Here is a 26,349-nt window from a genome sequence, read left to right as displayed (position 1 = left end):
ACAAAACATAAAGACTGTTCGGCAGCGTTTTCCTGGTTCCGCGATACTAAATTTGTTTTCAAAAACAGATACTGAAAGCGATTTGATCCGAAGCGAAACCGCTGGATCCGCATACATCGAGGGCCAAATGTGGATTCGGGTCCGACACAATGGGTTCGGGTCCCGCTAATGGGCATGGAACAACGAGGGGGATGGAAACATCCACGAGTAAGCACTTTAAGATTTGTGCTTTAGTGGGATCTATTGATGGCGTATGAAACATCTAAAATGGCGTTCATAATTGTAGTCGCGCTTACTCCAATTATGTGAATGGAGCTCAATGCTGCGGATGGAAACATGATGGTTAAGTCAATAATGTTGCCAAAACAAAGAATGAGGGTGACCTTTAAAATGCCATGAACGGTCCTTATCCGTCCTTGGATTGCTAAGACTGCATCGACGACAAGGACAAGTAATAACCACCATTCATCAAATGTAAGGTCACAGCATGCCGTAAGAATGATGCAACGATTATTTGGCTATCGTTGTCTTAAATCGTAGATAAACCGTAAAATAAAGACAAAAAAGATGGCCACTTTTTCCTGGATGATGAAGGCTTTGGAACTGTGCAATACCATCATGATTCCTACGAAATGATGCAGTTACAAATCAGACTGAAATATTTGTAGATATATAAGTCATACTTTCGACATTGTAGAAATGGACAAAACACAAGAAAAATAATCATCATTTTCCTTCTAATGCATTCTGTCAAGTTGCCGTAAGTATATGACTTGTGACCGATGTCAATGTTAATAGGGACAACATATTATAGAAGACAGAAAAAAAGAGAATTTTTGAGTACTCAACAGCATTTCTCTCATGAGAACAAATTTGGGATAGAGAAGAACACAAACAAAATATACATGCCCATTTCATGCATCAAAAGCCGAGGTAGTGTGTAGCTATTACTCTCAACATAAGAAAAAAAATATCCTAACATCTTATTAAATGGAAAAAATCCACTCCAGAAGCTTACGTTATGCTATTTACATTTTTAACAAAACCTTCCTTCTCCTCGTCTACCAAGGCATGGGGGACATCGGATTGTCTTTTCTTCTGGAGCGCTTCAGATCATCGAGTATAAATATAAATTACAGAGGCACCACTGAGAAGAGTAGTGACAGTTACTCGGATGAGTGATCAGACGAGGCGGCAGGCCCATTCTGTATGTCCTGATCTGATACAGAAGCAAGTTGCTCTTCCAACACATCAAGGAGATCAAGGTAATTATGGAATGAAGGATGGGACTGTAATATAATAAAAATGTTAGGAAGATACGACAATCGGAAAATTGCGGCACTAAAAGGAAATGAAGAGCAAGCTCAAACCTGAAGAGTTCTGCTGTATGCTGTCCACAAGCGCAAGTCATGACGGAAAAGATCAACCAGAACCTGAACAAATCATAATCAAGTAACAAAGTGCCATACTGAGAACAACTCAAATGCAAAAGCTCACTATTCTGCAATCAAGTAAATCTATGGAAACCATATGCGCTCTTCATTTAGGGTAATCAAATAGAAACTTCTACCCAAAGAGCAAATGCAGGCACATTAATTATCATTTTTATGGAACATCACGTAAAGGGAAATCAGAACAATTTTACAGATTAATATATTTATATATATGTTGCATGTTGTTGAAGATCAGATAGACTATGAATGGATGAAATGTCAGATATATCCGGGTCCGGATAGATGAAGAAAGAAGTATTAACTTCACGTATACAACTACCAAGGATATTAATTCATGCAAGACTAACTCAAAATAGAGGTCACCCTGATAAATGCCAGGATATGTCCTTTTGTGATAATATGTCATAATATATTTTTGTGTCAAAACTTCAAGCATCAACTTAACTGACCCGTTAATCAATAGAAACAGCAAATATTTAAAAATGTGCATCATGTTTAAAAGCTGGACATGACAAATTATTTCTCCATCCGAAGAAGGCAGAACAAGTAGGAACCTTCACAATCACCTTCAAAACAGGATACTAATTTCATTTCATGAGCATAAAAATTCATACTAGTAATGCAAATTAGAAGATCATCTGTCTTCTGGAAAAAAAAAACAGGTCATTACTAACTTGCATTGCCAATAGATTTCTTATTTTGATATATGAAAAGGATCAGATTTGAGAATTTTTAAGAATAAGCACAAGGGAACCGAAAGTAACTTTCAAAAGTGTTAATGACAACTATCATACAGCAGTGGAAAATAGCAAAACAATATGAGCAATTGTTCCCTATTCCTTTTATATTTGCACAGCTTTTACACAAGATCCAAGTTATAAGGTAAAGAATGGATCATGTATGGGTGACAAAAATACAACTACAGTAATACCTCTGCACGCCTCAAGAGAGTAGCTAAAACTACAATCCATTCCTTAAATTTAACAGAGCACATGTGTGCCAAGAGAAATTCAGCATCCAACCGACTTTGGAGGGTATCCATTTGGAGCTGTAGACGGAAAACATGTAAGCATCTCATAGAATGTATGTTAGCAGTTCAATAATTCTAACAGTAGCTCTTTACAACATTAACACTTTTCCTTAAATTGCCATAATTAGGTAAACCCTGAAAACTTGAAACAGAAAAATCATCACAAATAAGATATGAATTTGAATATTAAATTAAATCAAAAGGAAATAGAGTATGAATCACTAAAAGATAAAGAAATTATTAAACTCTAACTGGACATGCAATTTTCAATCCCTTATGACTAATCTAGAACTAATCAAAATATTTCAGCTATTTTTCCACGAATGCTATCAACTGCAAGTGATGCTATTATGCTGCTGCAGATGAGCTTATGGTAAGTGTTTATGCATCTTATCTCTTCCATGCTTGATTTTACAAGGATATATAAATCATGTCTCAAATTCTATATTTATAACCTACAACTTCTTATATATGATTAACTCAATCTCTTCAGTTTTGGTGAATTTCTCTATTGTTTTGGATTAAAGAAATGCAGGCAATCAAACTGATCTTAGACAGCAAAATTGTCACAATGATTTGGTTGCATCATAACAGAGAACACTAAATCAAATCATGCATATTTGAACTTGTTATCAAGATGTAACGGCAGGCTGATCTAAAGAAATATGAATCCTGTAAGCATGTCAATGTGAACTTTTCTCCTCTGAGTCTGACAATCAAAATATAAAGTAGCATTATAGAAGAAGTGACAAATAAGAGAGACTTGATTGAGTGGTTTTTCCAGATGCACTATGTAAGTCTGAGAGCCAAAACCTTCTGCCCAATCAGTTGAAGCCCTGAAGCAAAATTCTCCAAGCGAGCACTCCCCTGTCTTTCTCGCTGAAGATATTCCTGGAGTAAGTTGGGTATATTGAATTGTCAAGTACTCAAATGTATATATATAAAACATTAAAAGATAAAAGACTGAGAACCTCACCACCAGATCAAATTGTGTACCCTTCACAAATGCTACAAGCTTTGAAAGTTCTTTTCCAGACATCAAGTGGCTAGCATGAGTCTCTAAAATATTCTTGACAGAAGCAATGTGTGGACTAAGGTCTTTAAATGATGTGCTGCTCCAATGAGAAATAGACAAGAGATAAATCTTTTGGAGGTTATTTAAGAATAGAAGTGGAAAAAGTCCAAGATTGATACAAGCATACCTTTTCAAGTCAGATGACTGCCTACGATATGGAGAACGAAAAAGAAAATAACCCAAAATTCTAGGAGAGAGTTTGTCAGACTCTGTAGTAGCATTTTCATACTCCCTTCCAGATCTAAGCAAGAATCGTACCTAAGTCATCAGATTGTGTAAGTATCCTATGGAAGACCTAAGCACTGACAACTGAAAATAAATATACAATCTGTACCAGCTCCCCAGCAAGTTCGTACAAGGACTCGTCAAGTGTTGCCTGCATGATCACAAAATGATTAAAAAAAATCAACAATTTAATGCAAGGTAACATAAGTCCTAACTAATAATGAACAAAGTTCTTAAAAATATATAACTATCTTACTTGTAATAGGCGTAGGGCACAGTACTGGCTCACCGCTGGACCTTCTAACTTAGCAATAACCTATACAATCATAACTTAATTAAATTAAAACTCTGAGTGCCATTTTAACATTTGAAAAATCTCAAAAATTTCTCTCCTATGCTTTAATTTGATGACGAGTTCACAAAAGACTGAGACATGTTTCACTTGTTTTGAACACTAGAAGTACTTCAGCCTCATATGGAATCAAAATAGGGAAGCTTGAGATCAAATTTCAGCAGACATATGATCCAACACTCAAATGCAAATTCCATGAAGGAAAATGTTTTCCTTTAATCAACAAATGTACAATACTGCAAACCAGATATGAAATTGAAAGAAGACAGATAAATCATACTTAAGAACTATTACCAATATGTAGCAAGCAGCTGTCCTGTACCATCTGCGTTGGAAACATTCCTCAAACAACCTTGACATATGATACAGAAGTCATTAAAAATCGGACTTAAATTGGATAAGAGAAAAGAATTTTCAGCTACATATTAAACTTGAGTGTTCCCATTGATCCAGGAAGAACACAACATTCAATAATTAAGTTACAACATATAAATATTTCAAACTTCCTGTGGATTTAAGCTTGAAAGATCAAAATTCTTCCAAATCAAAATTTGGATGCAACACAAACTCGTATTGACAAAAATACAACTAATGAAAATTTTCTTTAAGTTTCACCCATCAAATAAGTACAACCCTCTTACATGATACACACAACTAAATTTGCTTTAAATCATCTGCAGTTGTTCACAAGGCATGAGATAAGGATATAATTTGACTTCTGTACATATAAGAAATGGTGCCACAAAACACAGAATAAATACAAAAGGTCAAAGCTTTAGGTTCATTTGGCATTGCACAGAAGGATTGCCATGTAAGTCAACATGGATCACAATGTCCTTAAATGTATGAAATTATGAATAAAAGTATGCTTTATGAGATATATTAATTTAACAAGATCTGTTAATTAAGTTTATTGTTATGTTGAAAAGGTTGAAAAATCACAAAGAAACTTAGGCATATGACAGAGAAATTCTATGACAGCAAATTATGTATTGCTTTATCAAACTTATGCATTCAACAATATATTTTTGAGATCAATCATATCAGTGCTCAATCTGATGCATTCAGCAAGTTATCTTGTTTCTACTGATAGCTCTTTGATGATGTCAACACTTTTAAAAGAACCTGTGACACAAAAGTAACAAGTGAACCTCCACATAAGAAGTACTATAACGGATTCATTTATTTTTTCACCATTTCCTGTCCATCAACTTCAGCAACTTTCAGAGTTGCAAAAAAGTTGTTGATTTAATAATCCTTGGCAGTTGACCAATTTTTATAAATTCTGCATAATTTACATTTAGTTGACCAATTTCTCTAAATTCTGCATAACTTACATTTATTATTTCAATTTTGAATAGCAAACATATATATATTTGAAACCTCCTGTAGTCAATAGGCACTTCCCTTTAATAAGCTTTTAATGTCTCAATCATTTCTGTCTCTTGCAGAAGCCCATTATTTGAGGAGTTACTGCAACATCTATTCAAGAGGCTGTTTCCAGTTGCAACATTTTCAGAAAGAGTATTTGCAAATTGTGGTGAAAATGTAGGTATTAACTTAACTTTTTAACTTTGATATCATTGCCAAATTTTCTATTAATGTATGAAAAGAAAGCAAAGAAAACGTAAATTCCCAAAGAAAGATTTACAGAAATCCCTAAAAAAGTTTACCAGAAATTAAAAGAATGATGCATTAAGTAGATTGGTGGAGATGAATATCTAATATGTCTAATACAAGCACAAAGTCCATGGTACAATAAAGTGAACCAAAATTTTATTATCACGGTGCTGGGCAAGCTGTTATTCATCAATAGATCTCATCATCTGCCCATGGTTATTCATGTGTCACCCATGTGCCTATGTTACTGTGAGCATGCCAAAGTGTCAGTACCCTACTGGTACAATACAGCATGAACAATGTGGGGTGACTGGCAGGCATGTGAATTCATACAGAGAAACACAAGAAATGAGATTGCTAGAGTGTCATTTTCTGGTAGTGCAGAAATTTATACATCAGGAAAGTTATACAGCAAAACTATGATAATCTCCTTATTTCAAACACAAGATAACTAAAATGAGATATCATTAGACATTAATAAAAGTCTGCAGCTTAAAACATACTCAGTTGATCTTCCAGCAGAAGAGAATAGATCAGCCCAATGCCGGCCATCTGTTTTCCTTGCAACACTAACAACAACTTCCACATATTCAGGAAAATTTTTTATTAGATTGCATGTCTTCTCCAAGAGTGAGTTGCTTGAAGGTGTTAATGAAGCAGAGAACTGATTCTTGTTTGCACTTTGCCTATACATGAATCAATCAAGTCATTAAAAAAGACTCATAAAATTTAAATATAAAGACTCATATACATGCAACCTTTAAACAAACTATAAAGTATATAAGCTCCACTTCCATATCTTTGAACATGGGATGCACAAAATACGGTATTATGTACAGAGAGAGAACAAGGCATACTTTCTAGATGATTAGCAGCACAACAATAAAAACATAAATTTCAGAAAATGATTTCATTTTATATTGAAGGTTTAGAGAGAACAAGGCATACTTTCCAGAGGCTTAGTAGCACAATGATAAGACGAGACTCATACTGAAGCCAAGTTTATAAAAACACAAATTACAGAAAATGATTTCATTTATAATAAAGGTGTGGTGACAAAAAAGAGTCTCAAACAAAAGAAAATTGGTAACTCATTCAGTTAAAAGGTCCTATAGGGGCAGAATAGTAACTGAAGCTAGCATTTTAACTGATGCTGTGCCATTTAATAACATAAACTTCACCTCATCAGCACGAAAATGAAGTGACATTTGTCAAATAATCATCTTAGGCATAACATTTTTTTTAATCATGTTGATTGAGTGAACAACATTATTTTTCAGGTTATTCATGTCCATAGGAACTTATCCCAGGAATTGTTTCAAATTCGTTTATGTAAATTGCAAATGGAACATTAGTTTATACAAATTAGATGTAAAACCAATAACAAATATCGCTAGCATACCTTGATATCTCAGCATCAAATACAGTAAAGAGAAGCCACTCCAGGCAGTGGGAAAAGTGAGGCTTTTCTGCTGACAAACATGCCAAGTGCAATGCTTCTTCACTTTTGTCCCTCTAGTGTATTTATATTAAGAAACCTCAAAGTCAGAATTCAGGACTTCAGTATGTTGCATTTATTTAAGCTGAACTCAAATAAAGTACATCCATTCAGATAAAAGCATGCCTGCTTCATCTTATACTAACAAATATTGCTGTACCATGGAAGGAAACTATAATATGGAATAAAACTGGTTCATACAGATGACAGTGGAGAATTGACATCCACAACAACATGAAAATCATCATCAAGGATGAAAGTTTGAAATATTGGCCAATATATCTGTTGTTGTGCCTAACATAATTGATTTGATAAGAAACTAAATAATAATAATAAATAATCTCTCATACTTAAATTACAATTCCAACCACAGAAAAAACTCAGTTGGCTATTCATTATTGACTATTTAACTTTGGACTTATCATAGGTTTGCAATATGAAATCATCAATTAGCAATGATGTTGCGATACCAAACTCAAGTAGAGCCACAACCAAACTTTAGAATGACTCAACCACATCAAGAAGTAGACACATTTGTATTTTAAGCTTTTTTTCTTTATTTATCACTAGTTTCAAAGGCTTCTACTCCCATGAGCTAGTTTGCATTTATCTCAAAAAATGGAGATAATTAAGATGCAGAATTAACTGATTCAACATGACATCAAGATCCTCCTAAACTTAGATGCAGTCATGCAAAGTTGAAGATCTGAAGACAATCACAGAAATTCCTATTCAAAATAATTTATAGCTGCCAATTCAAAAAGAATAATTTGTTAAAAAGCAGAAAATTACTATGTTATAATACAAGAAGGTATTGATTTGTTGATAGCAGGAAACATAACTAGCTCTCTATGCTACACCACAAAGAAGCATCAAGGTTTGAACATTGGGTCAACTATAGTTGCTATAACAAAGTTCATCATCTAGACGCAGGTCCAACAGGAGTATGTGGTATTGTCTGATTTCTGCTACGCCACCAAAGTCAAGGTGCTACAAGCTATGCCCAAGGCTGCTGAATGGCCACTGATACAGTACATTCTGACAGTAAGCATAACATGCGCCTTTAGGTGCGGGTGCTAGCACAGTCATAATCTGGATTGTGTATAGTCACATGGACTGAATGTCATTTTCTTGCCCTTGTGGAAATACTAAGTTCCAAAAGTTTGTAGTCTGTGAGACAGATTATTGGACACCTCTCCAACATAACAATCACCAAGATGGAAATCTATTAAAAAAAAAGAACTTGACTCAGAAAGACGTGGAACAAGAAGAATAGCAAAAGAGATAAAAAAAATGGCAACTTAAAATTTCACAGTGAGTGTTGCCTGAAAAGCCAAGATAGGGACTCTTTTTTCAGAGCTTTGCAACTCCACCTAAGAGTAACATCCCATTCATCAGTCCAAAGTCAGGGGTAATGAACATACAATGGTCCAACATAAACTGTACCCATGATCCAAAGATGCAAATTTAGTGTTTCATATATATACAAACAAATAACAAACATATTCATATCTAATATAACTGCTCAATTTTATAAACTAAACTGTGCCTCATAATTCCAATTTTTCCAATGTCAACATATTGTCATCAAATAGTAGAGTTGTATATTACATCAATCTACAGGTAATTGATGATTTTCTTTTTATGTAAATTGGTGAAGCTAAAATCAAACCAGTTAATCTTTCCATAGATCAGAACTTCTAAAATATAATCAGTAGCTGGATGGACAGTACAAGCGACATCCACAACCACAGACCTCCACAAGCCATGCACCACCGCGCTAGTACCATACAGTAAGGAATGTGACAAGGTCAACCAACACAGCTGGCACATACAATTATTTCTTCTGACCCAATGAAAACAGATAGCAAGGATTCAAGTCACCATCTTACAATGCTAATTTACCTGGATCTGATACAAATAAATCATGAAATCACAAGGTGAAATTTTTGTCACAAAACTAGCTACAGTTTCTTACAAATGCTACAGATTTATGGGAGTAGAATTTGGTGAATATAAAAAGTCTGATACAAAGTTTTCTTTACATCATAATGGACTATATTTCAGAAAATTCTTTTTTATCTCTGGTCTACCAGTCTCAGCTTTCTTAATGATAAAGAGCTATAAATATCATACTCCAAAGTCAACCATGCAGAACTACATGGAACGTACTCTAAATGCTGTATGAGATGGAAAACAAAAGGATCAAATTCAAAGGAACTAGAAGACTTTCAATGGAACTTAATAGAAAACTCAAACCAGTACCTGAAGAAGATGTCTAAGTAGACAATGCAAGATAGTCTGAGCTTGAGGGGAAGGCTCAAAGCATGGAAATTCAGAGCATGCTGAAAAAGACATCCTTTGACACACACCAACTACAACTGCGATGTTCGGAAGAAGCCCCAGAGGATAAATCTCGCGATCAAATTCAAGCTCAGGATCCAGCTACAAGTGAAAAAGTTAGACAATGGATACCCAATGTCATCGCTAATAAAATTGTACAAGAGCAAAAGGTGCTACTTTGGTGACTAGAATCAAAATGCAAGCCATAAAACATTTACACCTGAGATCGCCCAATTTTCTCCAAAGGAGCCTCTATTTAAGTTAAGTAGTTATAAAGCAAGTTTTATGTTGAAAACAGTTTTAATAAACAAATTGAAGTTCTATGTTGTCATTGTTAACTGACAGAAAAATGCACATGCATTTCTGTTCCATCACAAGGTCAAGCACATTTTTTGACCCTTCTTGGTTTTAATGAACTTCTGATGTGGCTGCATTGGCAGCTTTCAATTTATTCAGCTTATTTGTGCCCTGATCAATAAATATAAATTAAAAAAAAAATTTAACCTTCAGGATCAAATATCTAGCTCTTTCTATGTTAACTTCAGAATGGCATGACATGGTCAACTTATGATTCTTCTCCTATGTAATTGAACTTTATTCTCTTTATAAATTCTTCTTTATCTGTTATTAGCAGTGCAGCCTAAGGATGCATGCAGTTCCCAGATGAATGGTAACTGACACCAACAATCAACTAAAACAACACTTTTGATTTTACGATTTCCTGAACTTAAATGAAATATGAGAGAAATAAAATCAAATTGAACAAAAAATTTGGTTCAAATTTGTTTGGTTTTATAGACTTTGAGTGTCCGATACACAAAGAACAGAGATGACCCAGGAAATGCAATAGATGGGTAACTCACTTGTATTGGTCACATCTCAGTGCATGAATGATGAAAGAGAGATGAACAGACCTGACAAGAGATGATGGATCGAGATAGAGGTGTGACAAGAAGAGGGAGTTGTCCATCACAGCAGGACACATATACCATGGGAGGCCATTGGACGTTTGGAACATTATCATGGAGTGGGGAAGTTGATGAAACAGCTAGTGAGAGCATTATCATAGGTTAAGCCACGACTTGTGACACTGCCTCACCACAAAGTTTGACATGGACCTTGTGTTCTTGCATGACACCTCAGACCAGACAAGGACCTGAGCCCCACTCTGCTTTGAGCCCTTCCAAAGGGAACATTTGTGCCAATGCCCAGTCGCAACGCCTAGACCCCATTTGCCCATAGGCTCAGGCCAAGTGCTCAGGCAAATGAAGTTTGCCTTGCTCTTATGAGCAGCTATAGTCTTCCAAAATTCTCTAGACTGTGCTCACTGAGGCACTACTTCTCAACCATCCAATCAGAACTGGTCAAAGGTTCACCCTCCACAACCAGAAAATCCCTGTACCAATAACAAAACCGTTATCATGGCTCGCAGTTATATTCTCTACTAGTTGCTATCTTAGCTATATTTAGCTAGAGGAGACTCTGTTGAAGGCAACTCCAGCTCCCTTCTTACAGTGCTCATCTTGCATGCCATCTTGTAGCTTCTGTCTTATCCAGGCAACCTAGTCAGTAACTGATAAATACCAGATGCAACATAATTATCTAATTTGTCAACAGCTCCTCCATAAGCGATAGGCATGAACAGAGTTTAAGGAACAAAAGAACCCAATTAGCGTAGGATAAACACACACAGAGTCATATGATTGTGGAAAAGGTTTTTGCAAGCAATTGCGGTCTCTATGGCTTGGCTATTTTAGAATTGCCAGAAAGATCACAGAGTGAGGACAAGAAGAGAAGACATTAAAAGAAGGATGGGGAGAGTTAAAAAAGAATAAATAAAAGAAAGTGGGCCTGTACCTATTATAGGTTTGAGAATAAGATGGAAACAATTGGATAAAAAAGATAATGCTTTAAACCATTTGATCTCATTGGACCCAATGATAGATATCTGAACATATATGCCAATAAACCAATCCAGTTATATACTGTTTATTCAATCTCTTTTGAAGAGAAAACTGAAATAGAACATGTTACGGAACTAAATACCCTTATTGCCAAAGAAACTGTGCCTAACCAAAACAAATGCTCCAATTTGATTTGGCTTATCAAAAAATAAATTACCATGCAATGGCTTAATGACACCTTATTCCAACCCATGCCATCATGATACAGTATCTTTTATTTTTATACAGCACCATGATCCATCATTAGGAGTCATGATACATGCAACTGGAACAAAACCAACATAGCCACTAGGCATGCCATTTAGCTCATACCATTGCATGGAAAACATGGTATGTCGTACCAAAACTTCAGTAGGACAAGGGCATACAGTCACATAAAAATATTGACTCCTATTGACTATTTTATTGAAAATAAATTACTGAGCTTGATGCCATTATAAGGTTACCCCTCCATGGCCTGGGTGAATACCAGTGGAGTCACAAAAATAATTCTACTTGCAAGGGTAAAGCTACATAAATTAGCCCTCCCTAGATCGCACATTGGCAGAGGCCTCATGGACTGGGCTCATAGGGTTAAGGATGTGTACAATGATCCTCCCCAAAAAGTATAATTGGAGAATTCTTGTGTATAGGCCTACACTTTTTACTAGTTACATCCTAAGACTGCCACATGACATATTTGTGCAGGATACTAGACAACAATTTAGAAACTACCCGAAAAATGACAAGCTGAAACAAATTACTGCAGGATCACTGGTGCCTAGAGTCATGACTGTAAATTAATGCTGATTGAGCAAACAGGTTTAAATTTCAAAGGCTGTACTGGACTACAAAATTCTATATCTCCACAAAAATAAGGATATACATATACCTGCAAAAAGTCTTCCCGTTTGAATGGATCCACACCAGGTGACGGATACCACACCTGTAATGAACAAATTTTATATCAAAATTGCATTAGAAAGCAGTACAGAAACTGACATCACCTCATTACAAACATCAGGCTAAAGAATGCAAAACAGTACTAAAAACGTGCAAATATTGCTCTTATATACCTGCATTCCTCGATGGCCATAGTCTAGCCAAGAAACTTCCTCGATAAGATTAGCCTTCTCCTCAGACTGGCCGCAAGTAACCCAAAAGAGTTCAACAGAGTTAGAGAGCAACTGCTCATGCCCATCATCCAAATCAAGTACTGAAAGCTCTCCATTTGTACGTAATATAAGGCATCTGACATTATAAGCAATCACAATTAGACGCCCAGGCCCATCTTGTTCTCAGGAAGGAAGGGGCTACGTACCTAGATGGTTGTTGAGATAAGATATCCAAAGAATTGTTCTTTTCCAATGCCTTTTCTGCTGTGGAATCAGGAATAAAGCGCATTGAGGCTGGATGGCTCTTTGCAGTCATTATGGAAAGCTCCCGTACTGTGGAAAGCTGTTCTTTATTTGATTATTTAAATCATAAGAACATGTATTTTATTTGGCAGATTATATATGTTAAACTTGAAATAAGCACTTTCTGAAGATTAAACTGATCAATGGCAAATCAAACTTTACCTGCAAAACTGGGGAACTAGAAGGTGAGAGTTCTCCTGAGATCTTCACGTGGAAGATATGAACATCGAATGGGCGATAAGTAACAAGTACATAGTCCTGGAACACATCCATGACCATTGGTTTCCCGAGTAATTGTTTCCGGTAGAGTAATGAGCTCTGATCAAGATGATATCTTGGATAAAACAACAACTCATACCTACAGGGATTTGTAGACCTTTAAAACTTAATAACTCAATATTAGGATTGGATGAAGTCAGAAGCAACAGAAACAACCACAATAGTCGATATTCATCTTGAACAGAAATTTCATGTATTATGTTGGAGTAGCTGAACTACAATTATAGCTAAAGTTTCCTTTTTGTGCACCTTGTATTTTTCAAAAAATGTTGAGGGGCTAAGTTTCTGTTGGTTGCTAAGGTCCAAGCAAGAAGGAATAAAAATTAGAAGACAGTTCCTGATTCAGTGCTTCAGAAACAACACAGAAAACATGTTTAGGTCCCTTAAGAATTAAGATAACCCATACATGATACTAGTAAAACAAAACAACAGTCATTCCCCTTCCTACAGTTTTTTTCTTTAACAAATAAGCTGAGTTAAAATATAATCACTGACACCAAGGGGCAAGGAGTCACCTACAGTATCTGGAACTCTGAACATCTTAGAAGGAAGGTAGGCAGACAAATACAAATCCTGAAGCAGAAAAACCACAGCAAAAACTAATAAGCATGGACAAGACTACCTGGACAAACCTAGGTTGATTGCAGTAGTGAACAAAAGAAACACATTGGAAGCCAGTCCATGAGACCAGTGTTACCTGGACACAATTACAGGAATACAATTTTGACACATTTGTGTCCTATTTGGCAAGCAAAAAAAAAAGGATACAGGATATTTTATAAAAACTCTTATATAGAGACAAATAATATATTTATATTATATAATTAGTATATAGAGAATTCTTGTATAGAACGTACAATTTTAATAAAAAAAACCAATTTGTATTTGTAAAACAAATATATATATACTACGGACTAATGCTATTATACGTGATACATGTGATCCTAACAAATAAAGTAAACCATAAAATGTTAACCATGATTTGACGTTTCAGGTATCTGATCCAGGTCGGCTGAACCAATTTGGGTCTTGCATGTGCCGGTATACCAACATGCCTTATGCCGATACATGCTGCACAACCTTTTTTAAGTATACACGATGATGAGAGGTACATGTTCAAACTGGTATGTGGTGGTCCAGTCGAAACATAGAACCATGACATTAACATATATATTCTTGATTATATAATTTTTACTCCATGCACACACCTACCACCACTACCTAAGTATAGTATCAGGCATTAGGGGAAAGAATGGGCAGTGAATACCTTTGGGAATTCTCTTTATACTTTGGTGCTCATGTGGCAATCAGTAATGGCATAAAGGAAAATGAGGCAGCAGGACCAACAGCAACAAGCCAACAGCTATGGTAGATCCCACTTCTCTTCCTCTTCCCCCTCTCTTTTTCTCTTCTTCTTCCTTCTCCTTATTTTTCCTCATTCAAGGACACACAGATGCACCATCAGGAGGGTCCAATGCATATCCTTACACATTTAACATGCATCAACTTTTGTACTGATGGGGAGACAAGGCCCCAGATATGCATATCTAGGTAAAACTAATGGCATACTTGTACAAAAATATATATAACAAAGTTCAAATGGAACATATTCGTATGAAGGCAATGATTTTTTTGAAAATTACCATCTACCAGAGTGAGTTAAAAAAAAATTAAGCTTAATGGGTAATTCCCCAGCTTTCCACAGGTCTATTGTGAGTCCACTGAAAAAACTTGGATAGGCAGACATGCTTAGAAATGCAATGTCTTGCATGGTTAATACTGAAATATTCCAGGGTGTTTGTTATGGTATTATAGGATTATCAAATTAGCACCCTTTTTTTTCATTACATTTACATTTGCCGTACTTAAATTACTATTCATAATTGATGTACTAATCTAGTTTAATTCATAAACTAGATCATTCATTGAGGATAGTAGAATCCTGGGTAATAGATCTTACAGCAGGAAGATCAGCCCAAATCCGAAGGTGATGGAAGTAGAAGCACCAAAATTAACTAAATCAAATTGCAGTTACAGTTTCTGGCACTGAGCACAGCTTAACTAAAATATTGAACGTGCATTTACAAGAAGCACTGGTTCCATGAGATAAGATATAAAACAAATAGTATAATCAATACCAACAAAAAGGCAAACATATATTCCATTTCAGTGTTTGATTGGCTAACATCTGGCATTTGTCATAACAACCATATTAAGCTGAAATGAAGAGTTGTTAACAGATCATTACAAATTTAAAACATAAGAGACTATCAAGCAATGCCAATAAAACTATGCTAATAATCCTCTAATGTATAGAAGACACTTAAAGCGGCAAATGTAATTGGAGGAAGCTTCTAAAAGTAAAAGGGAGAAGAAAACTAAGAGGTTAAAGTTCTCACGTGTTAGAAGACTCAATGTAGTTACATACAACGATAATTTTGCCAAGCCATAATAAGCCTTTGCACTCAATTTTTTGCTCTTGTGTAACATCCCCAAAGACTCGCCACTTTTTGTTGCGCAAGTCATACAGTATGAGGCCATGGACACCTGCAACTGCTAAGTACATACCATCTTTGCTAGCAACAACGTGTAAAACAGGCCAGTTTTGTGAAATATAAGATACCTGATTCAAGAAGACCCACAAAATTAGAAAAAAAAATTAAATAATTCATGGTAAGCAAAGAAGTTGTTCCATGTTAGACATTACTGGCAGATTAAGGTGAACAATTTTAAGTTCATCTGTATCAGCAGGCTGCACAACAAGGACTCGGTCTTCACCATATACAATCTGGCGAACATATGATGTGCCTGAAAGCCCTCTGTTAAGGCAGCATTTGCCAAATGAAAATGCTAAAATCCTCTCAGATGATCGTTCTTCAATTGCATAAAGCTTGTATCCAAACTCATCCCACTGAACCTGTGAGGTCCCACTAATAAGAGGCTCAAATTTTAAATCCTGATTAGGCTTAACCATAGGAGATGAAGCTGAACTCATTCCAATTTGACGAATTGTGCACATCAATCGGCACCCAGATGCAGACCAAACCGTAAGCCCTCTAAACTTCCACCCCACAGCAAAAGCACAATTGTCAGGTGTCCAAGATATACATGTGACAGGACCAGTATCCTCCATAGAGTACCTGCATTTTATAAAAAGCAAAATCTAACTTCTGCAGTCGTTTTTACAAAAAAATAACAAAGAAAAATTAAAATGTTCAAGAGAGAATGAGTTCATGAACTATGGTCAAGTTTTTAAAAATGAGTTACATGACAACATCTTATTGCAGTTTTCAGAACATATTAACAGTAGATATAACCCAGAATATTTCCAATTGTAGGATAACCTCAAGTGACAATGTGTAGAATGACTATCTTGCTATACACAACAATCCAATGGACACAAGGAAAACATGAGTTATGCAGCTATATGTTCTATAGCTACGGAAAAGAGAAAACCAGACATGAATAGGAGAGGAATCACTTAAATAAAGGCATAATGTATATATTACAAATAAATAAAGCAGCAGATTGTTTATTTTTGTTAAGAAAACGGGAACAAATATCTCAGAGTCCTTGACCATTCGACAGTAACTTAGTGAGGAAATAGATGAAACCATTGATGGGAAAGGCAATAAAGCCAGAGAAACATCCTTTTTCCTCTCATTTCAGTCTTCAGTAACATCCTTACAGTCTGTATTTTTGCAGCATACCCTTTATAGACTATTATTTGGATCCCTTCTCTTTTCAGTCTCTAACTTTGAACTTCAACAGAACCAATCATATGTTTCATTTCATTAAAGATTGGAATCATTTTGAAGCTATAAGCCTGATTTCATGATTCCGAACCTGATTATGAACATAGCACAAGATCTTCTCCCAACTTGCCATCATAGAGTGCTATTTATTTGTCAAAAGTGAACCTCCACATTATCCAGACTATCATGGTCTAATCAAAGATAGAAGTGTTTTGAAGGCAGTGTGCATTACTGTCTTAACAGTCTTAAATTCCAGTTGGACCGGTATGGACCTGCTGGCATTACTAGTTCAACCAAGTACCAGCATCAAGACGTAAAGCATGGTCCTGGCAACATATACAATTCAGTTTTATTTTTTAATATTTTATTCAATGATATAGGACCAGTATTTAAAACCACGGTTCTACAATTGTTTTCTAGATCTGTGCCACGCAGCAACTAATTATCCATTATGATGCACAATAACTTTTAAATCTCATAAAGCTTGAAAGTGGATAGGGTTCTCTCAAGTAGAGATAGGGCTCTCTTTCAAGCCATATACATAGGAAAAGTTTTCTTTGTCCAACATTACAGTCTTCAACTGAAGACTTATTCCAACCTCGAAAAAAAAAAACAAGGGAGCTTTATTTCATATTTGAAAGCTGCTTCTTGTCATGAAGCAGACGATCATCAAGATCCTTGGATTATGTCAAACTGAAAATCAGCTAAGTGATCAGTTTGAGCAACAGATGTCAATAAATTGGTGACTAAGAATTTGAGAAGTTAATTGAACCAAAAATTAAATCCTCTCATGAAGGATTCCAGCAATAAAACCACACCCTCATAAAAGAAGGTTGGGCAAAATAGGACTATAAAAGATTAGCTTCTCACCCCTTATAAAAGAAAGGTGATAAACAACTACTACCCCGAAAATCACAAACCTTCCAGAAGAATTTGGTTCCATAATTTCCATCTTGGATAATTTTTATTAGTTTAACATGTCTTCTGCAAATTTCATAAGACAACACTACTACAACCTAATATTAGTTACCAAGATTGCTCAACAAGAAGAATAAGGAAGCAAAAAAAAGAAAAACCATCATGGGTTTCATTGAGGATCTCAGCTCTACATGGAAATTTCATCCTTACGTAGATGAAACCCATTAATCAGATATATCATTAAAAAGGAAAATTATATTTCAAATCAGATATGGAATATTGTCTTCTTCAAATCAGGAAAGAACAAGTGATATATTTGAATTGACGTAATTATAATCTTCTTTATATTTGTTATTTTCTTTCTTCTTTTACTTGAGGGGTCTATAGAAAGGGGAAAAGAAATTGTAATTGGCATGAATTAGAGATAATGAGATCATTTTGTACGTGTGAGATGCATGTGTGAGTGCTGCAAGGTCACACTTTTAACTCCCGTTGGTGTGATTTCATCATCTTCATGCAAAATATTCTCCTTGAGCTAGAGTGAGTCTAATACTTATCTTTTTCTTCTATTATATTTACAATTATAATCTTTGGCTTCCTTTCTAGCTTTTTTTCCTCCACACTAAAATTATATTTATGTATGTATGTGTGTGATATTGATATATATATATATATATATATATATATATATATATATATATATATATATATATATATATATATATGTGTGTGTGTGTGTGTGTGTATACAAATATACGTACATACATACATACATACATATATATATACACACATGTCACAAACTTGTCCAACATTATATCTGATACCAGAGCTATCTGTCCTACCTAACGAAGCCTCTTTTTAGCAAGTAAGGTATTTTCATTTAGATTCAAATTTTAATATAGTTAACTACATGATACATAAATTCTTAGGTCCTAGTCGTGGTTTCAAATACTAAGTAAACCTATCATACTAGTCTAAATGACGTACTGATATATTAATACACCAACCATACCAATTGGAACAGACATAATAATCATTTTTAAAGTATTTTAATCAGCATAGAAATGTCAACTATACTAGATGGTGTGTAGTAGGTCTCAAGATTCTGGAACATATAGTGGTACTTGAAATCTTGATCCTGATTGCATCTACCACTTCAGAATCAGGAACTCTGAGTTTCTACATGATGAAAATTATTAGACATTTTGTCTACTTTTCAATCCACAATGGAATCTAACATGATTGAATCCATATCTACATCTTCTCACAGGACACTCGAAACCTAAATTTTCCAAATGTTTCCATAGGTATTGTGCTGTAATTGAAGGACCAGAAAAAAGAAAAAAAAACTTGATTTCAACAATATATCAATGTACAAAGAAATTAATTAGCCTAGATAGAGTAAAAGAACTTACCCCCAGTCATACAAAGAAATTGTGCGAAGATGTGTTGCATTCTCTGCCAGGTCATATAATTCCACAACACCCCTGCTACAACCAACTGCAAGGATCTGTTGATCAGAAGCTACAGAAGCACACATTGCATCATCTGTATTCAACCACCTTTCAGCTTTAATAAAGCTTGTCTGCTTTAAACCCTTTTTATTTACAGAACAAAGTGCAATTTGACAACCAGAGAACAAAACAACTAACAACCTCAGTTGTAATGACAACTCAAGCTGCACAATGGCTGAACTTCTAGTACAGCACTGGACAGATTCTTGCACACTTGCATTTCCTAGGAAAGCAGAAGATGCATCCACTACAGAATGTGCTGGCTGGCAACAAATTTTGAAGATGCTAGGGAACTGGATGTAGTAACAAACACCAAGTATGAAAAGCTGCCCATAAACAACTACGGAAAAAAACACTTGAATGGTTGCAGAATGCTACCAAATTATCACAAGATAAAATTGGAAAGTTATTGAATATATACCTCTCCAATCCAAGAAACAAGCTGCAAATGTCCATCAGAAAGTCCAAGCAGCATGTTTTTGCTATCACACACAAAATTGCTACTGAAAAAAAGAAATTGCAAGTAACACATATAAGTCTTTTGAAAGAGCCAATCAAAGGCCTGGATAGCTCAGAAATAATTCCATACATTACTAAATTTTTCTCTCGGAAAGGCGCCTTCTCAGTGATAACTAGTGATACACTAGCAAGAAACAGACCAGGGAGTTGTTTGCCTCCAATCATAAGCCTTTTTCCAGAAAAATGGACTTTATAAATATGAAGATATGATGCAGAAGTCTGCAGCATTACCAGTAAAAGAATTAGAAAAGTCATATAATGGTTACCTAAACCTCACGATAAAGGAAAAAAGGATTGCACAACCACGCACAATGTAGGAAATGGTACTATAAGGTTACAGTTAAGGTAATCATCCCTTTCTGATGAAAGTTAGTAAGCTACCCCAAATGTTGCATTATGATTAGAGATGCTAATCCTTATGTTTAAGGGGTCCTTTTATTAATATGTATCTTTTACTTATATAATAAGATGTGGCAAAAATTCCAACGTTATACCCAATTTATCATGTGGATAAATCTTATGCAGAGTCCAAGAACATGCATCTTGAATTCTTATATATAAATATCCAATAAAACAGAAAGCATGTCCCAAGAAGCCAATCAAAAAGAGGCCTAAAAGGAATTTCTTACTCAAAGCTTAGTACATTCCATGATACATATTTTTGTTTTGTCTTCCTAATATTTTGATATTACATGATGAGTCCATGATAATTTCATAAACTGTATGAAAGTTGATACCACAAATGATATCGATGTGATGCTATATACATTGTCTCTATTGATGGTTAGGCAGATCAGCATTGGTAAGATAATTTCCTACAGAAATTAGTGAATCATCAGCTAGATCATCAGCTAAATTGTCTCCTGCTTTGCAAGTGAGATATGTCTCCACCCTGGTAGATAAGAGATGTCACTTCATCCGTTGCTGGAAGAGTTATTTATATGAGGAGTAAGACCTCTCCATCCATTGATGGGAGACCATCACATGCATCAAGACTTAATAATTATTGATTTAATGATTTATATGTAATAATGCATGACTATATAATTATGATGTGTTCTTAATACTATATTATGGCATGTAACCTAAGTTGAATATATTAACCCCTTTGTGATAACATGTGTATAATTTATTATTATGAAATCATTTTAATAAATGATATTTAATTAATGTATTCATAATTATGATCCTCCTAATTCACCTTATTTCCTACTGAACATTTGTACTCATATATTATTCTTTTTTGAACTTTTATAAAACTGACAATGAAAACTCACGTTCCAGCGCTTCCAAAGACATCCTCATGTTGGCCATAGTCCATCTCGTATGTGCAAATAATGTCATGTCATAGGCACACCTATGACATGCTAATGGTAGAACGTGGAAACAGCAAATATAGAGAGAGAAACATGAAGAAGCTCATCTCCCAATCAGTTTGTGTATGGGACTCTATTAACATGACAAATGGATAAATAGAATGTCAAAACCACTAAATAGAACCATGCCAACATACTATACATACTGTATGTACCAACAGTCAGTTGACATCTTGTATACAAAGCAGCACAGACCACAACACGCATGTGATACCACAGAAGCATCTCAAGTTTCTACCATTAAGTCCCAAAGGTGTGCAACATGAAAGTAAGTCTATAAGATTTGGTTTCAAACAGAAAATCCACGTGAAAATTTTGTTCAGTGCATGATATGAAAAGCAAATTATAGGTTCAGTAATCTTCATTTTTCCAATGTGCCCTTTTATCTTTACCATGATTTGCACTATGAATTACTCCGAGTTCTCGGGAAAAGAACACCAAATGTCTAAACCTACTGGAACCAGCAGCCATTTGGTGTATCTGAGCAATTAAATCAACTGTCCACAAGTTTACACTAACAAAACACCAAGTATATTGTTTTAATAAACATACTTGTTTCCAATTTGATTTTTATGCAGTAAAGAAATTGCAATGCTAAAGCAAATTGAAAATATGTCTAGTTTACAAAATTCAGGGAAAGAGCTAATGAGCAGAAAGTATATCTCATCGTAAAAAGTGAAAAGTGCGTAAAATGGTGCAAGCGCTTAGGTAGCAAGGAGCATGATATGGTTCAGGATATGCTTAAAGCTCATGACTAACAAATGATTCATCTATTATAACATATCAAGAAACCTAAAGTTGCAAAGGGCCCAGGAAGGCCAATGGGGAAGCAAGAGGGCCTGGGACCGGGCGGCACATACTACAACAGAGTAACACAAAAGCCGGGACAGACCATGATATCCAATTTCCGCAAAATTTTCGAAAGAAAAAAATCAATAAAACCAAGAACAAGATTACAGTAGGTTCCCACTTACAAGAACGGCGATCGACTTGGTGTCAGGGCTCCAAATGGCTTGCAGATTCTCGCCCTCTCTCTCGACCGAATCGGCATCCCTCACGTACTTGCCCAATCTCACCTTATGCTGCCGGATCAAGCCAATCGATCAACCAAAACGCAAAGATCAGCAATCGGGGAAGCAAAAAGCGTACAAGGAGGGGGGGGGCGTGCGGGGTAGCGAACCTGGGAGGAGCTCCAGAGCTCGAGGTGGGTGGGGGAGACGACGAGGAGATGGCGGTTGATGACCTTGAGGTAGACGATCCGATCGAAAGAGGGGGAGGAGGAGGTGGCGGCATCAGCGGTGCTCTCCAAGGGGATGACCTGGGGCCATCCATATGCCATGTACATCTTCGTCTCCGGCTCGAGGCGAAGACGACGACGGAGAAGAAGAAGAGGAACGGGGGTTGGCAGATCAGATCTGAGAGATCTCGGGTCGGAGGGGAATTGAATGGCAAGTTTCAGTGCGAAAGAACGTAGCTATTAACGGTGGATAAAGAAGGCGTCGGTAGATCCTACGGCTACCATGCAAGAAAGCACCGCAAAACCATTAAAATTATCTTTTCCTTTTTTCTTGATATATTAAAAAGAAAACTCAGATTTGTGTTTTCTCTATTTCTCCCCAAACAAAAATATGTTGTCTGCCATTTTTAAGCCTATCGCCAAATTATTCTTGCCATGATGACAATCGATTAGTATAAGAATATTACTAATTTATAAAGTCAAATACATCATCTTCCATGCATCCAAGAATTGTAAAAACATTAAAAATAATAATTTTCTTCTTTGTTAAAATTTAATTCCCTTCATCCTTTTTTTTTTTCTTTTTTTCCTCCTTCCTCCTCCATCTCTTATTCCTCATCTTCCTCAAAGAAAAGTGAGTTCCTCCTCCATCTCTTATTCTTCATCCTCCTCAAAGAAAAGTCGAGTTCACTCAATGTGTCATGCATTGAAAAAATAAGATGAAGATGATAAAATGGAGGTCGCAAAGAAAAGTCGATAAAATGAAGGTCGCAATGAACATTTAGAGCATTAGAGCATTAGAGAAAAATGGAGGTCGCAATAAAAAGTTCCTCCTCCATCTCTTATTCTTCATCTTCCTCAAAGAAAAGACGATAAAACGAAGGTCGCAATGAACATTTAGAGCATTAGAGAAAAAAACACTAAATTAAAAAATTAAAATCAAAACCAACTCCTAAAATGAATCTAACAAGAAAAAACTTTTTTATGAAAATAATCCTTTTTTTCTCTTTATTTTTCAACATAAAGTTACAAAAATTAGAGATTTTTTTTCCTCTTGTATCATCATGAGCTTTGTATACTGGGTTAATGCTTTATATTCAATCATCTAATAAACTTATTCAGCTCACATAAAGTGGAATTTTGTTTTCAGTTTAGTTTTGAAGACACATCAAATAAACTAAACAAATTATATCGGTGCGATTAATAATTTTCATGTAGTATGTTTATGATTATAAACACACAGGCTTGCAAGATTGGCACAGCATCCTGCAAAATAGTATCATGATTCATCAACTGTTGGTACAAATGCTGGGTTTGTTACTGGACATTGATCATGCTTGAAATAAAATCATACTCACATATCAGTCAGAAATTATCTGGACAAAAAACACAACTTTTCAGTTGATGGCTGATGCAACGAAACTTCACAAGCAAGTCATCACAGGTTCTATAGGCCCGCAGTCATGTGGAAAATAAAAGTGATGCATCTTTATTTCAGCCAAACTTTTTTACTTTCCCGATATGGGAAACAGAAGTTCTTGCAAGTTTCTGTGACAGAAGTCACTTCTCAGGCTCAGGATTTTGAAAAAGTTGCTTCTTCAACCAATCGAAAGGCTGCAGAGATAGATTTAGAATTACAATCTAATAATTTTTTTCATAAAGAGGACGATAATGATAGCAAGAAATATATTTATAGGTGATGCAGGACAACAAAAATAACATTCAAAAACACCAAAAAATAGTAAAAATAGTCGAAGGTGATAAAGACTGCAATGCTCACATGGTTATTCATGTATTGTTCTTCCTCAAGTCTGTCTTCAAACTATTATGTTCTGTTAGTAAGGTCGTAGTAGTAGCCTAGTAGGTATGTCTATGATTGTAATTTGGATGAATCATGCTCAACGTAAATAGTTCCATGTACAATCATTATCAATCTAGATAGAAAAGAATAGGACATTGGTGTGCTTAAATACATATATAACCTAGTTGGAAACCAATGTAACAAATCATCACATATACAATCATAGTACTACAAATGCATGCATTGGTGGTGTCATGAGCTACAAGTATGGATATGTACAAATATTGCGCACCTCTCTGAATCAACTTCTTTTATTGCGAGCACAGATTCTCGAGAAATATGCATTGAATGATGGAATTGGTCACAACTTTTAAGTTGTTTATGTGTGTTACATGCAGCTTCAAGTGCCAAAGGTAGGCAAGGTCGAAAGATGCATTCTGGTAACATAATTTTTTCTTAAAAACTTTGCCAAATGCAATTTTTCTGTGGGATGCCAAATCGTACTAATTTTATCAATCAAAATTTTCAGGAAATCATGATCCTATATCTTTAGGAAGGCCAAAAGGCCCAAAACAATTCATCACACTTTTGGACAAGGATCCCACAGGTCTTAATTTTATCGGTGATCCTTAAATGCTAATATCCAACTTGATTATATTTCTTGATCTTAGCCAAAAGGCCAAGAAAGGTATTAGGTGCATATTGATTAATCAAAAAGCCATTGGGAATATGATCGTTGCCTGGTAGTTGCTCAAGCAAAGCAACCACCTGTTTTCATAGTTACTCATCAAAAAACAATCTTAAGAATTACTACTACTCATAGATGCACCGCTTGTACATGAAATTGGTATATGTTTAATAAGTTACTCTCGCAGAAGAAATGGTCAAAGAAAAATTGAAAAAGTTTCATAAATCTGCAATCTTATCCATCTTAAGTTTTAGAAATAGCTGTATATGATATTTACAGAAGTTCCTAAATCTTACTGTTAATTTTCATTATTGATAGAATCAATCTTTCTAATAAGTTGCTACTCTTACAGAGATAGGAACATCTAAGGGAACGTAAAGAAGCAGGAGAAGAACAGTTCTCTCATTAAGCAGCTACAAATATATCCTACGCATTGTTCATGTCCCATCAGACTAGGAGGTAATATTGACCTTAAATTGGTTGGAATGGTTATAAAAGATATATTAGTGGAAGGCTACAAGAAGTGCATAAAGAACAGTATCAGGTTGCATGGAATTTGCAAAAAGCGACTAAGTAAACCAAGACACTAGACTCTATTTTTCTAGGAATTTGTTTTCTCTCAATTAGTTCCTTCAAAGGCCTTAGTCCTCTATAAATGTTAAAAATAAACCTAACGAAGATGGTTAATTTTAACAGCTTGGTATTACAGTAAGGCACTATGAGCAATCATATGAGCTTCTATGATCTGATCACGGTCGAGGAGACATTCATCGGTGCCACCCACATCTGAGAATAAGCTTTCAGGCCAAAAGTATCAACGGCTTTGTTATCCAAAGCTATTCCCAAATATGAAAGAACTTGAATAGGAAAGAAGCAACATGCCAGTCATGCGCATGCTACTCATCAAGCCATAAGAGCATCACTACCAAGGCCCCAATAAAGTGTCCCTCCTTAAGCCACAATAAAACACTATAATTGACAAATCTACTGCTGCATGAGGGAAAGAAATCACGGAAGCACCTTTGATCAAGCAGTAACTGCAATATGTGAAGATCATAACAACCCAGCCAACCAGCAGTCGGCCTAACTCACCAGGTGTGTTGTCAAACTGGTGCATCAAATTTGCTTGTGGTGGTCTTGCTCATGGGCGGAATGATACCTCGAGCACTAATTCAACCAATCAAATTATGTTTCCAATTGTCCGCAACAATAAATGACACCACAAGCTTCATACGGTTAAACCAAGATCCATTCGTGCATGCGACCATGCCTAACACCTTTACATGGCACTCCCTACAATG

The 26,349-nt window shown here is 35.5% G+C and overlaps 1 protein-coding gene across 1 annotated transcript; it reads right to left on the bottom strand.

The window, feature by feature from the left end:
• Nucleotides 1–886: 886 nt before the first annotated feature.
• LOC103974630 (uncharacterized) lies at nt 887–23,114 on the bottom strand. Its single transcript, XM_009389498.3, has 23 exons — nt 22,503–23,114; nt 22,297–22,404; nt 20,017–20,165; nt 19,849–19,930; nt 19,329–19,720; nt 15,945–16,377; nt 15,637–15,860; nt 13,121–13,316; nt 12,862–12,998; nt 12,617–12,791; nt 12,433–12,486; nt 9,520–9,699; nt 7,159–7,271; nt 6,260–6,442; nt 4,431–4,488; nt 4,041–4,100; nt 3,894–3,935; nt 3,687–3,817; nt 3,461–3,596; nt 3,298–3,375; nt 2,386–2,502; nt 1,371–1,433; nt 887–1,289 (listed from the first exon to the last, which is right to left on the bottom strand). Exons 1-23 carry the CDS (start codon nt 22,665–22,667, stop codon nt 1,167–1,169), a joined length of 3,399 nt encoding a protein of 1,132 aa, XP_009387773.2. The 5' UTR covers nt 22,668–23,114; the 3' UTR covers nt 887–1,166.
• Nucleotides 23,115–26,349: the final 3,235 nt, after the last annotated feature.

The sequence above is a fragment of the Musa acuminata genome, chromosome BXJ1-2 (assembly GCF_036884655.1).
Source record: "Musa acuminata AAA Group cultivar baxijiao chromosome BXJ1-2, Cavendish_Baxijiao_AAA, whole genome shotgun sequence".
Classification (NCBI taxonomy): Eukaryota; Viridiplantae; Streptophyta; class Magnoliopsida; order Zingiberales; family Musaceae; genus Musa; species Musa acuminata.
The sequence above is the reverse complement of the archived record's forward strand: the minus strand, read 5'-3'. Positions and strand labels throughout refer to the sequence as shown.